Below are 13,207 nucleotides of genomic sequence, written 5' to 3'. Positions count from 1 at the left end.
AAGTGCACTCAAAAGTGTAGGCCCTGATTGCCAGAAAATAGTTCAAAAAAACAAGGCCAAGCCCTAATATGCATTCTGGGTTTCTATCATGCTACAGCTCAACTTTACAGCTTTCTTGCATAAGCAGTGAGCCAATGGAATTACATACAAGTACTAATCTCCACTATTACATATGTTATATACTGTCATGTACTTAAATCAGTTAGCATCCAGTAAATGAATGTCCTTTACAGCCATTCCTGAATACCATCTCTTCGAATTCTCCACCGCTGCCATATTTTCATTGTGTTCACTTTCATTTCCCTAAATAATACAGAACACTACTGTTCTCTCCGCAGCCACAGTCCTGTTAATCTTGTCTGATGTAACTTGGCATTTAACTGGGTGATTCATCTCCACGGAGGAGATTTTTAATATTGAATACATGAGTGTGTACAGTTGTCTAGAAAGGAAGAAAATGGTGTTCTTTCCAAAGGAATTTTACCCATACTAAGTCATTCAATTTTTCCAGAGGTGCTTAAAGAAACATAAAAGCCTGTATATGCTACAGGAAGTCCTTAAGACTTTGAGAAGTCTAAAAGCATTGCAAATTTAGAATGTAAGAAAATCAATTTAGCCTGCTGCATTTAAAAAATATATTTTCCATTGAAGATGGGCCAGAAGGAGGACCCAGGGAACTACAGGACTGTCAGTCTGACCTCAGTGCCAGGGAAGGTTATAGAGTATATCATCTTGAATGCCGTTACGTGGCACATGCAGGACAACCCAGTCAGCATGGGTTTATGAAAGGCAGGTCCTGCTTGATGAACCTGATCTCCTTCCATGACAAGGTGCCCTACTTAGTGGAAGAGGGAAAGGCTGTGAATGTTACCTACCTAGACTTTAGTAAAGCTTTTGACACCATTTCCCACAGCATTCTCGTAGAGAAACTGGCTGCCTACGGCTTGGATGGGCATACACTTTGCTGGGTAAAAAACTGGCTGGGTGGCTAGGCCCAAAGTGTTGTGGTGAACAGAGTTAAATCCAGCTGGAGGCTGGTAACAAGTTGTATCCCCCAGGGCTCGGTATTGGTTATTTAGCCAGGATGTGGTGGTTTCACCTTGCTAGGAAGCTGAACTCCACCACAACAGCTCTCTCACTCCCCCTATTCAGAAAAAAAAGGAGGCTCAGGGGAGACCTTATCACTCTCTACAACTATGAGGCCGTAGCAGGGTAGGGGGGCAGTCTCTTCTCCCGAGGAACGAGCAATAGGACAAGAGGAAATGGCCCCAGGTTGCACCGGGGAAGGTTTAGATCTGGTATTAGGAAAAATTTCTTCACTGAAGGGGTTGTAAGGCACAGGAAAAGGCTGCCCATGGAAGTTGTTGAGTCACCATCCCTGGAGGTATTCAAAAAACATGTAGATGTGGTGCTTCAGGACATGGTTTAGTGGTAGACTTGGCAGTGCTAGGTTAACAGTTGGACTTGATGATCTTAGAGGTCTTTTCCAACCTAAATGATTATATGAATATTGAAATCTTACATATGTTCTACTTAGCTTATTCTATGCCCAGTTAACCACTCTGATGTACAAAACTTGTATATACAGTTAAAATTTTGATTATTCAATTATGAAGACTGCTAGATTTTTTTTTTAATCTACCTCCTTGTTTGCTGTCACTGGAACATCCACTGTATGTATTTTTGAAGTGAACAAAGTGTGCTTTGTGTTTGCCCTTTCTTCATGCTGATGATGTTAGACCAAGTTAATCTGTTTTTTAAAATGAGGGAAATTACGGTCCTTAACTCAGAAAAAAAATAATCCTTTGGCATTAAGGCAAATGACTGTCAACTCAAAAATACTTAAAAGACCTAGAAATACCCAGAAGATGGATTTATTTACTAAGTACAGTTAAATGTGTAAATCCCAAATCTCTTTAAAAAGGCTTTCAACTTTACTTTTTGGTACAAAGCATCCATCCCTAGCCCCTTTCTTCTTACTCAGTCTGCCAGGAAGCTGTGTGGGAAGCCTTTCGTATTTTTCTGGATCGGATTCCTGATACTTCTGAATATCAGAACTGGGTTACTGCCTGCCAGAGGGAAACCTTCTGCATATTTGACATTGGCAAAAACTTCAGCAATTCCCAAGAGCACCTGGAAATAATCCAACGGGTAAGGATTACTGACGTTTATTTAGAAACTGAGGGAGACTTCCAAGTCGCTTCCCCATCTGCTTATATAAGGGCAAAATATTGCTCAGGAAGAGGAGGGGGCATGTGCTAGAAGAAAAATGTAAAAAAGTAAACAAAAGAGCTACAGGCTTCTGCTCAATGGTTGGACACATCCACTAGTAAAATGCTGTTTTTCTTAATCTTTTCGCAGCGAGTAAAACATAGAACCTTCCAGGAAAGGTAAGTAGCACAAGTAGAACCTCATCACTTGATGTTACTGACTTTTATGAAAAAGATATGTGTAGATGTGTGTGGATGTGAGCATATATATGGATAGCACTGTGGTGTATTTGGTGTGTGCTGTGAGAGATGTGTATGCTGTATGTGTTATAGATCACAGTAATTGAATCACAAATAATTAAGGCAGGCAAATATCTGAGTTGCCTGTTCACTTGGAGACAACACAGGATGTCTTCTTAGACTAAGCACGAATCCCTGGCAGAGCTATGGCCTTACATTAGACTAACGTAAATGGAGAAAGTGACAAAAGATTACATGCAATTCCTATAATTTTCAAAAGGAAAATCAGAGAGCTGAAAAAAGTTTATCTGAGAGGCTACTTGAGAAATAATATGAAAATGCTATGCCTTCACTTTAGCTTTCCCCTGTATTTTTACGTCATGCTCTCGTAAACTAATGTGATGCTTTATTCTGAAAAAACTCTTGGAAATGAATTATGCTTCTGATAGCACTCAGAAGTCTGAGGATGGCAGGATTAAAGTTACAATATTGAACTCTCTACATATAAATACTATAGCACATCCAAACAAATCATTGTCGACAGTTTATCTGATTTATGCATTATTTTCCTTTCAAATATTCTTAGATTTTCAGATGTAGCAAATAATCTTCTCTATTCATATGTTATAGTGTCTCATGATCACAGAGGTCTTCTATACCTTTCTTGATTATGACATGGGAGCTTTGAGTATTCTTCTTTCTAATAAATGTATTTTTAATAATGTAGGGCCCAATTAAACTCCCCTGAAAGTCCAAAGGGAGGTCTTCTCACTCAATCTAGTGCAAACAGCAGCAGCAAGGCAATAAGTGAAATGACTGATTTCAGAGTCCTTATGCTCTATGTAAACAGTGTGGTTTTCTCTAGGCACGATTCAGGAGATGAGGTAAATTCTATGAAATTAATAATATTTTAGTTGGAAATACAGGCAGTTGTGTTTATGAATTGTTGGATTTCCATCTTTACTACTACGTGGTTTGGGGAAATGTTCTGTATCTTCTGTAAGTTATCATGTAGAGATATTATTTGACTTTGTGAAAACATTCCAAATAGAAATTTAGTTCTCGCTGAATAAGATATCTAAGTAATGTGTAAGTCAGGAGTTGCCATACTCTTTATTTATGCTACTAAACAGCCAGTCTGGTCCTGTGTAGGAATGCAGCCCAGCCATCTTTTCTGTTCACACTACAAGTTTTAAATTGTCTCAGTTAACATGAGACACACATTTGTAGTGCCCTTAGGTCTTTCACTCATACCAGTTTTCACAAACACCCCACCTGCATGCACTGTCTTAATAATAGATATTTCTATAAAAATGTGCCTCATTAATTTCCATGATGGGGCTTCTTTTTTTCTCCCCACTCTACTTACAACCCAAAACAACTGAAATTATTCATGTCAACTTTTAGTAAAGAAAAATCTCAATATATGACATAAAAGATTCTTATCTAAGAACCTAAATGTTTCCAAAAGCTACAATTAATATTTTTTTAAAGTAGAAATTATTCTATAGCCTTAACCGCAGGAATCCTTAACATATCTACTATATAGTGTACTTTTTGTACATGTGTGTATACACAACATTTCTGCTTACCAGGCAAGCTAACAGACTCAGTTCCAAAACTTTTTCATCAGCATATAACTGTAAAATGACAGAAACAATAAATAATAACACTAACATTACAAAAATGAGTCCTGTCACACTTGTTATCCTGTTACCTGCCATATACTTGAAGTTTCAGCTATCTGCCTGGGGACCATGGGAGGCATTAACCCATGAATATTACATCCAGATCAAAATCTAAAGGTTCCTACTATCATCATAATATTGTCCCAGGAATCTGATTTGAAACTGTCTTTAGACTGATGATATTCTAGTGCAGGCTGACAACTGAACAAAAAGTCCTCCCATCCTCTCCTCATACCAAAGCATGAAATGCCCTTGAAACCATGAAATGTCCATTGACTATAAAATTAGAAGCCCAAAACACTCATCAAACTATCCCAACAGGATGGGATATAGCAAAGGAGATAATCAGTTGGTTTAAACAATTTATAAGGTCTTGTTCTCATTACTGCCAGTGGTCAACTATTTATAGACTTTGAAAAGAGAAAAAGAAGATTCTGTGCACTGCATTTGTCTCTGTGACTCCATCCTTCTGACTGTTCAAAGAAAATCACTCATGAAACCCCATGAGCAGAATTCCAACAGGACTGTGTGGAGGAATATATCTGATCAGTATTTTTGTTCATTTTAAGAACAAATACCGTATTGAAGAAGAGTGCAGGAAGCACGTATTTCCATAAACTGCTGAATATAAAACAGAATCTAATGGTCCATTGCCCTGTCTAATCAGCTTATAAAATATTTCACTACAAATAATTTCTTTCATTTAACTATATTTAATGTAGGTGCCATTTCTACATTTTGTTACACCTTCATCATTGTCAGTACAGCATGCTGATCACTAAATCACTCATTTCTATTTGATTGATAGGAAAGATGAAATATCCACAGAAAAAACAGGTGGCAAAAAGCTGGAAGACATTCCTTCTGTTTCTACAGGTAAAGTCAAATCTGCTTGCTGTGTAGCTGCCCATTAAGTAGAATTGCTAACATCAGTAACTCGGATCTTAGAAGTCTGTAATAGGATGAATGCAGTAGAAGCATGACAAGTTCAGTCAAGCACAATAAAAATGGTCTAGCAAAATATTCTATAAGAAGCATTTTTTGATTTCTCTACAGCATTTCTTCTATGATTCTATTCTATGATTCTATTCAAGTGTAGCATTTCAGGTTTTTTTCAGTCTTCAATGCATCTTATAAACTATGTTTTCACAGTTTCACGCGTAGTGAGTAGAGCTAATTTTGCTTCAGTTATGAAATAACATTTATAGATGCTGCATTTTGTTAACCAAAATAAGCAAATGGATGAAAATAAGCAATTACTTTAGACAGAAATTCACAGTGATGCAAAGACATTAATTTGAGTAATTGATCCATTTAGACCTACTAACACTGTTTATGTCAGAGTTCTTTAAAAAAAAAAAAAAGATAGAAATTTATTCCATGATAATAATCTGTAAATATGAGCAGTTTGATTCAACGATGAAACGTCCTGCATACATATTTTTAAGAGGGCCAAATATGGCAGAATCTTACTGATAGCAACTACTAGTGTGGTAGCTTTGCCTCCAGCTGGAAAACTTTGTCAAAGACTTTTGTTACTTTAAATTGAGACCTAAGAAAAAGTGGCCATCACAGAGACAAAGATCTCTCAGGGAACTGACAATTGACCAACACAGAAAAGGGAAGATTTTTGTCCATCTTTGATGTGCAAACCTGTTCTCACGTGATTTTATTTGAATCCCTGCCAGGTCCCCCTGGCTCATCCCTCCCTCCATATGCACCAATACCTAACGGCACGCTGCTCAATGAAATTGTCAATGACACGAAGACTCCTGTGAAGGTGAGGATGGCCTGTTTTTCTATCCCTCCGTTTGACTCACCTCTTGTTTTTGAACTCAGCTAGCAGAAAAAAGGAGGGGCAGAAACACAGGGGAAAACTTTTAAATGTTTAATGTTTATAAACCATTAATGCTCCCCTTTGTTACTGCTAGCAGGGCTGAAGGGTTTTATCAGCATCTGTTCTATAGCATGAATGATGGTTCTTTCATACACAGTAGAAAGTATAAAAATATTGCAATCACTTTTTAAATAGTCTTTTTTTTTCTTTTTTTTTTTTCTGTTAATCGGGAGCCTGTTGCATTTTTTACGCCATTTTGCAAATTGCTTTTCATTAAAAACCTTCCAGAAGCCCTCTGGAGGCAGACTGAGACCTGTCCAGGGCCCTGGGTGGGTCACACCTCTGCGGAGCTCCAGGCAGGAACCCTTGTCTTGAATTTCTCTTCTGCTTTGCTCTAAGGTTTCTTTCTCTTTCTAAAGAGTTTACCCTTCTGGAGTAGCTCTTTGGAAAGACTCTCTGGGTTTTTTGTTGTCTGTGTGCCCTCGGCATAAACAGAGGCTCATGACACCTCCTCCCCACTTGTGTGAACTCAGGGTCTCAGCGTCACCACCAAGAATTTTAGAGTGGTAATGCTGGCCAAAACCTCACCCACTGCACCACAGGAAAATGCTGCCTTTCACCATCCCACCTCAGCAAGCTTCTCAGCTCTGGAACAGGAATTGCACCAGGATAATCCTAGATAAACAGTATTTTTACTGTCTGAAACTATTACATCCTCAGGATCCAGAGAAACAAAATCATCTTAAAAGTCTCAACTACCTACCTGTATCTCAAGCCATCTAGAAAGCACATATGCCTTGATCTTGTATTTATATTGTATAATGTTACAGAACAGCCATAGAACCATTAAGGTTGGAAAAGACCTCCAAGATCATCTGATCCAACCATCCCCCTACCACCAATAACACCCACTAAACCATACTTTTATATACAGCGCAAAATATATTTTCTTTCGAAACAGAGGCATCACATGTCATGACTTAGCAGATCTGAGTTATGCAGAGCTGAGTTATGCAGAACTAATGGGGGCAGAATACATTCTTTCCTCTTTCACTTATTCTTTATTATATAAATGTCTTATTTTCTCTCTTATCCCCTGAAACATTGTAACTGCATATTTCTTCTGCTTATTCTTGGAAGCTATCAAAACCCAGGTGTTACATATGGGACAGATGTCTCCAGCAGCATTATGCCAACCCACCCAACAGCAGAAATGGAAACCCCACCTCCCTGTGGGATTCAGTCTGATGTTTGCTGCTCTGTTGGGCCAGCTTCTTCTCATAGAATCATTAAGGCTGGAAAAGCCTTTTTGACCTCCAAAACCATCTGGTTCAACCATCACCCTACCACCATTACCCACTAAACCATGTCCCTAAGCTCCACGTCCAGTCTTTCCTAAAACACCCCCAGGGATGGTGACTCCACTACTTCCGTGGGCAACCTGTTCCATTGCCTGACTGCTCTTTCTGAGAAGAAATGTCTCCTCATTTCCAATCTGAACCTACCCTGGTGCAACTTGAGGCCAGTCCCTCTAGTCCCACTAGTTACCTGTGAGAAAAGGCCGACACCCAGCTACCCACACCTTCCTTTCAGGTAATTGTAGAGAGCAATACGATCTCTCCCGAGCTTCCTCTTCCCCAGACTAAACAACCCCAGTTCCCTCAGCCACTCCTCACAGGACTTGTGTTCCAGGCCCTTCACCAGCTTCATACCCTTTCTCTGGACACCCTCCAGTGTCTCGATGTCCTTCTTGTAGTGAGGGGCCCAAAACTGAACACAGTACTCAAGGTGTGGCCTCACCAGAGCAGAGTACAGGGGGACGATCACCTCCCTGGTCCTGCTGGCTACACTATTCCTGATACAAACCAGAATGCTGTTGGCCTTCTTGGCCACCTGGGCACACTGCCGGCTCATGTTCAGGTGAGCATTGATCAGCACCCCCAGATCCTTTTCCTCTGCACAGCTTTCCAGCCACTCTGCCCCAAGCCTGTAGCACTGCATGGGGTTGTTGTGGCCAAAGTTCAGGATGCAGCACTTAGCCATGTTGAACCTCATCCCCTTGGCCTCTGCCAATCAACCCAACCTGTCCAGGTCCCTCTGCAGGGCCTTCCTACTCTCCAGCAGATTGACACTTCCCCCCAACCTGGTGTCATCTGCAAACTTACTGAAGGTGCACTCTATTCCTTCATCCAAATTGTCAATATGGACATTAAAGATGATGGGCCCCAACATTAGGGGCCCCAATCATACTCAATCATCCTGTTCTTGTTGTGCTTTCTAACTAAGGTATAAAAAGTATGGTTAAGAGTAGAATTGTCCATGAGCAAATACAAATGCAAAGAAGTGTTAAAAGAATACAGAGTATCTAACTATTACTAATAGGTATAAATAAGCAATGTCTATGCAATCATTGTAGTAAACAAAATCTTGTTCTGTGTTAAAGACTTCCATACTTTTGACAGCCAAACATGATAGAAACCTGAAAGGTTTTATTCAAAAAGTGAAAGACTTCTTCTGTAGTAAAACATACTCACAGTGGAACACAGGCATGGTATGTGTTAACATTAATGACCACAGTTGTGAAGGGACAGAAATACTGACAGAAGGCAGAGTTTCCTGGCTGGCCTCCCTGAATCACTTCCCTTAGGTGCTTGTGTTCCAAGCTATGAAATCTGAAGCTGAGCAATGTTTGTGAACAAGAATTCCCTCCTGACCCCATAATCAACAAAAATATAACGTTACATCTGGGATGATCTAGGAAATCTTTCTGAATGCACCCATAGTGACGTTCCTTCCTGTGGTCAGGGCATGGTAGCCTGCAAAGTAATTGGCTTTTGGAGATTAACATTACTAAAGCAAAAAAATTACTAATGTAGGCCAAAATTGCAAACTGTTTTGGGAATCAATAAACAGAATAACAGTACTTTTAATAGCAGTAAAGTCAACTGCACAGGAAAGGTGTAACAACAGGTAGGGCCAATTCTACTTTACTATGAGGAAAAAAAAATACAAATGTCTGAACATGAAACTGTAACAGACAGTCTGGCAGTCTTGCTTGTTGACCAAAGGTATTGTAAGGGTAGCATACCAACCAGTTTTCAACATTTGCTTGTCCCTCTCCTTGAGGTCACAAACTTTCCTCCAAAATGTCAAGCCATAACACTTTAATGACAGTGGAAACAAGAAGAGTTGGTAACTCTGCAAGAAATGGCTTGATTCTCTTCATCATCTTCATTATTGCGTATAAAAGGCAACACTCCAGTCACAGTAATAGAAACTTGTTTGCAAAGGCAGAAGAAACAAGCCAACAGATGTGTCTGGGAATCCTTGCCATTTGTAGGATATGGTTCAGAAAGCTATTTTGGGGAGGGTCTTAAAAAGGAATACTTCTACCTATTAAATACTGAAATGTAGGGAGAAAAAAATCACTTACCTTTATTTCTCCTATTTTTTTTCTCTTCTCTTTTTTTTCCAGGAACTAGGAACAAATACAGTCCCAGAACTGCCTGCAGAGCAAATGGTAGAATTCAGTGTCACTCTCACTGATCAGGAGTACACAGCTGAACTTAATGACCCCAACTCCCCACAGTACCAACAACTAGCTGCCAAATTTCAGCTACAGGTAAGGAGGTTTAGTGAATGCTGAAACGCTGGCTTTATACCTTGTTTGAGATTCATAACATGAAACTACCTTCATGGTGAGAAAAAACTAGAATCAACCATCCTCACTTAAAGTAGATAATTTCTATTGTCTCAAGACCTTCAGTTTTCCTTCATGTACAGACATCTTTTGCCCTTGTTTAGGCCATCTGTCCAGCTACCAAGCCAGCATCTTGGTCAGCAGTAGAGCCTCAAATAACTGATGAGGAGAATATTGGTCCAACTGTAACTTTAGGCATATAATTTGGGCTTAATCAGGAATTCATGGACACTACTTTGTCATAATTTAATTTCTGTAATAAAACTAATGAGAAATGTAATATAAATGTTAAAAACAATTAGCTACTGTTGTCTGAACTACTCTTCAAAGGACTTCCCATCATTCTGTTGTGCATTACCATAGTTTCCATAAGAAATGGAACATCTGTTGTGTCTTTGTATAATTAATAATGATAACTGAATGTTCAGCTATCATTTATATAGATAACAATTAATGACAAGATTCCCAAAACGCTCACTTAGTAAATTTAACAAGTTGCTCATCAGTTTCATGAGTGTTCCTCAGTGCAAGCTATTTCACTCTCCTGGTTCATTTTCAGAAAAACAGTGAAGAAAGTTTTTGCAGAACAGATAAAAAGTGGCTTCTCTGGAGATTTCCAGTATTATCCTCAAAAAGAACTGCCTGCTGACTTTGGTTGTCACATATTTAATGATGCAATTCAGCAATCTGACTTTTGAGTTATTTTATTAATTTTAAAATGTTGCTGTAGCATGCAAGTAGAATATAAGGAAGTGCATATAGGAGGAGGGAAAATGTAAAGTTTCTTGATTGTTAGGTTATTTTCCACTGTCATGAAAATTTATCTGTCCACATTAAAGAATCCAAAGCTGTTCTTGACATGAAATATTGACTAGATAATGATTAACAGTCCAGTACCATGAAATACAGCTGATGCACTTTCCTCCAAACAATTCCACAGAGGATGCATTATTACTTGCATAATTACATAAATATTACCTCTGCACCACTTTCTAGAGTCAGACCAAGCTCAAAATGAAGTAGTTACCTCAGTTCCTTTCTTACTGTCCTGTAGTGAGAGATGGGCAAAGGAATTATAGATGATAGCCCATTTTCTGCACTAGACATTAGCTTCTCTTCTGTTTGCTGGGGGGAAAAAAAAAAAAAAGACATCTAGGTTGATACCATGTGGCTGATATTGTGATAAAATTAGTGATAATATTATTGTGATAATATCCTGATTTTCTTCTACTTCTTCACTTAACTTACCTTAGAGATACAGAGAAAGCTGTAGGTCTGACTGCACACTCCTTACCAGTTCTGACAAATGCTCACTCATGAATAAATGAACTTTAAATTTATATGGGGTTTGAATGGAAATATAAAGCTAAGGAAGAAAAAAGACCTCCGCTTTTTACCTCATGTACATATAAATGATATGCTGAATTAAAAGGACCTTATCCCTCAAAAAGTTTTTTCATTTCTTTTTAAGTGCTGAACTCCCTCAGCTCCACAGGTTTTGCTAGAAGATGAAATGCCTAGATGATATGTTGTCTGATACTTAACAGGACCAGAAAATGAATCAGAAAAGAACAGTGGAACTGTGCCTTTAAAAAAATCCATCTTCTGACACAAAAGGTGTACATCAAATACTCATTTTTGTTTAGCTACAACAGAAAAAGACCAATTTGTGCTTACCAAGTCAGTTGGAGTTCAAAACATTATTAGTTATTGAGGTGCTGATAGAAACATGTTATTCTAGTCTGAAAAATGTATACAGAATTCATATTCTCTGCTCATTATTTATTCTTCATATTGACTCTTCTATTCAAAAACATGTAATTGTACAATTGTTTGCATTTGAATTGAAAATATATGAAGTGATTCTATTTGTATGAGACAGTTAAAACTTCCATTTATAAAGAAGTTCACGGATATTCTAAATACATCTACATGTGGTTAGTATTTCAAAATAATTAACAGTTTACAGTTAAAGTGATTTGAATGACAAAATAATTTATGAACCAAAACAACTGAAAATAAGAAAAACATTTTATTCAATGCATGTTGCTTGACTCCCTCTGTTATGTAAATAGGTGATAATCCAGTTAATAACTACATTATTTAAAAAAAGGCATATTTTGTACTTTATTTTGTCTATTAACAGGTAATACAGGCAGCATGTACAAACCAAATATTCTGTTTAAGTTGAGCAAAGCTGATACCACAAAAAGAGCACTTAAAATTGTTTCCTAAAGCTATTTCCAAAATATGAAAAATATAATCTAGTTATTTAATATTTGGTTTTGCTTTTTAGTAGTAGAAATTATACTGGATTAATGAGTTTATGTTTTTCTGTAGATGCAAAAAATATTTGAGAAGCTTCCAGGATTTAAAGAAATCCACGTATTAGGATTTAAGTAAGTAAGAAAATGGGACTTATATTTCTATTGGAAGAGACCTATTAATAGTGGAGTATGTATTACTACAAACAGAAAATAGTTCTCTGGGAACAATACAGTGACAATATGGAGAGAAGCACAAACACATTCAAAGTGAGACTATGAGCATTTGAATTATTAAGAAGTAGCTTTGATTCTCTGTGGGAACTAGAAATCCTACTGCAGGTGAAGTAATAAATGTTTTGAAATTGTTTGCTAGCAACATTGTATTAAGGAATTTCTTAAATGACAAGGCAAAGAGAGTTAAGAGCATGATGATTTAGGTGGCTACTTTTTTGTGTGTGGATCCTGTGCTCTTCATAGATCAAAGTGAAGGTGCCTTGGAAAGAGAAGATTGTAGGAGGATACATGTTCACACTTATAAAAGTTTTCCAATAGGTTGCTCCCAGGTATGTCAAACAATTAAAATGCTTTATTTTTTAATAGATTCCTGTTCTGTCTTGCCATTTCTGTTAGTGTTAGCTTCCTTGTATGTTTACCGCTGATAAAAGCTACTGTATAATTTTTCAATAGAGAATCTACGATTTCTTTCAAAAACTGAATATTTCATTAGTTAATGTTTCCACAGATAACACATAAGGTAAAGAGTCAAGGGAAAACCAAATTACTAACAATAATAAACAAAAAAAATGAAAGCAAAGAAAGAGAAGGAAGAGGCACAAATATGTGGGCTTATGGCACAGTACCAGGAACATTCAGCCCTTCTAGTAATATTTAATACATGTTGAAGAACATTAATATCACAATGCAATTTTAGACAAAACATATTTCTTCCCAGCTTTTCCCTCTGCAAAATTGCTGGGAAATAGGAGAGAGAAGAGCAAAACAGAGTGAAAATTATTGCTTAACATTTTGATAATGAATGTAAGAAAATAGAAGGCTGGCTACTGCATGACCAGCTGAGGAAATCTGTAGTAGCACCTCATGGTTACAACTTACATTAATGTGTTTCAGTTGTGACTCAGAGAGATCTGTGATCTGTTTAGTAAATTGGTCTTAGATCTCAGGAGCTGATAAATACATTCATCAACAAGGATGACAAGGATTGCTGCCCATCATCTATTTAGTTAGCTCCTGAGAGCTACAGATCG

General features: G+C 37.8%; 1 protein-coding gene across 1 annotated transcript in view; it reads left to right on the top strand.

Annotated features, from left to right (window-relative positions):
- The window catches only part of IMPG1 (interphotoreceptor matrix proteoglycan 1), a 56,653-nt gene that overhangs the window by 15,731 nt on the left and 27,715 nt on the right, over positions 1-13,207 (top strand). Inside the window, exons 3-8 of the mRNA XM_050709503.1 lie at positions 1,985-2,151; positions 2,362-2,390; positions 4,947-5,014; positions 5,827-5,918; positions 9,451-9,597; positions 12,016-12,074. Of these exons, the coding sequence (XP_050565460.1) occupies positions 1,985-2,151; positions 2,362-2,390; positions 4,947-5,014; positions 5,827-5,918; positions 9,451-9,597; positions 12,016-12,074 (562 nt within the window). The remainder of the gene's footprint in view (positions 1-1,984; positions 2,152-2,361; positions 2,391-4,946; positions 5,015-5,826; positions 5,919-9,450; positions 9,598-12,015; positions 12,075-13,207) is intronic.

Source organism: Cygnus atratus, chromosome 3 (assembly GCF_013377495.2).
Source record: "Cygnus atratus isolate AKBS03 ecotype Queensland, Australia chromosome 3, CAtr_DNAZoo_HiC_assembly, whole genome shotgun sequence".
Lineage (NCBI taxonomy): Eukaryota > Metazoa > Chordata > Aves > Anseriformes > Anatidae > Cygnus > Cygnus atratus.
Note: the sequence above shows the minus strand (reverse complement) of the source record. Positions and strands in the feature narration are given on the sequence as shown.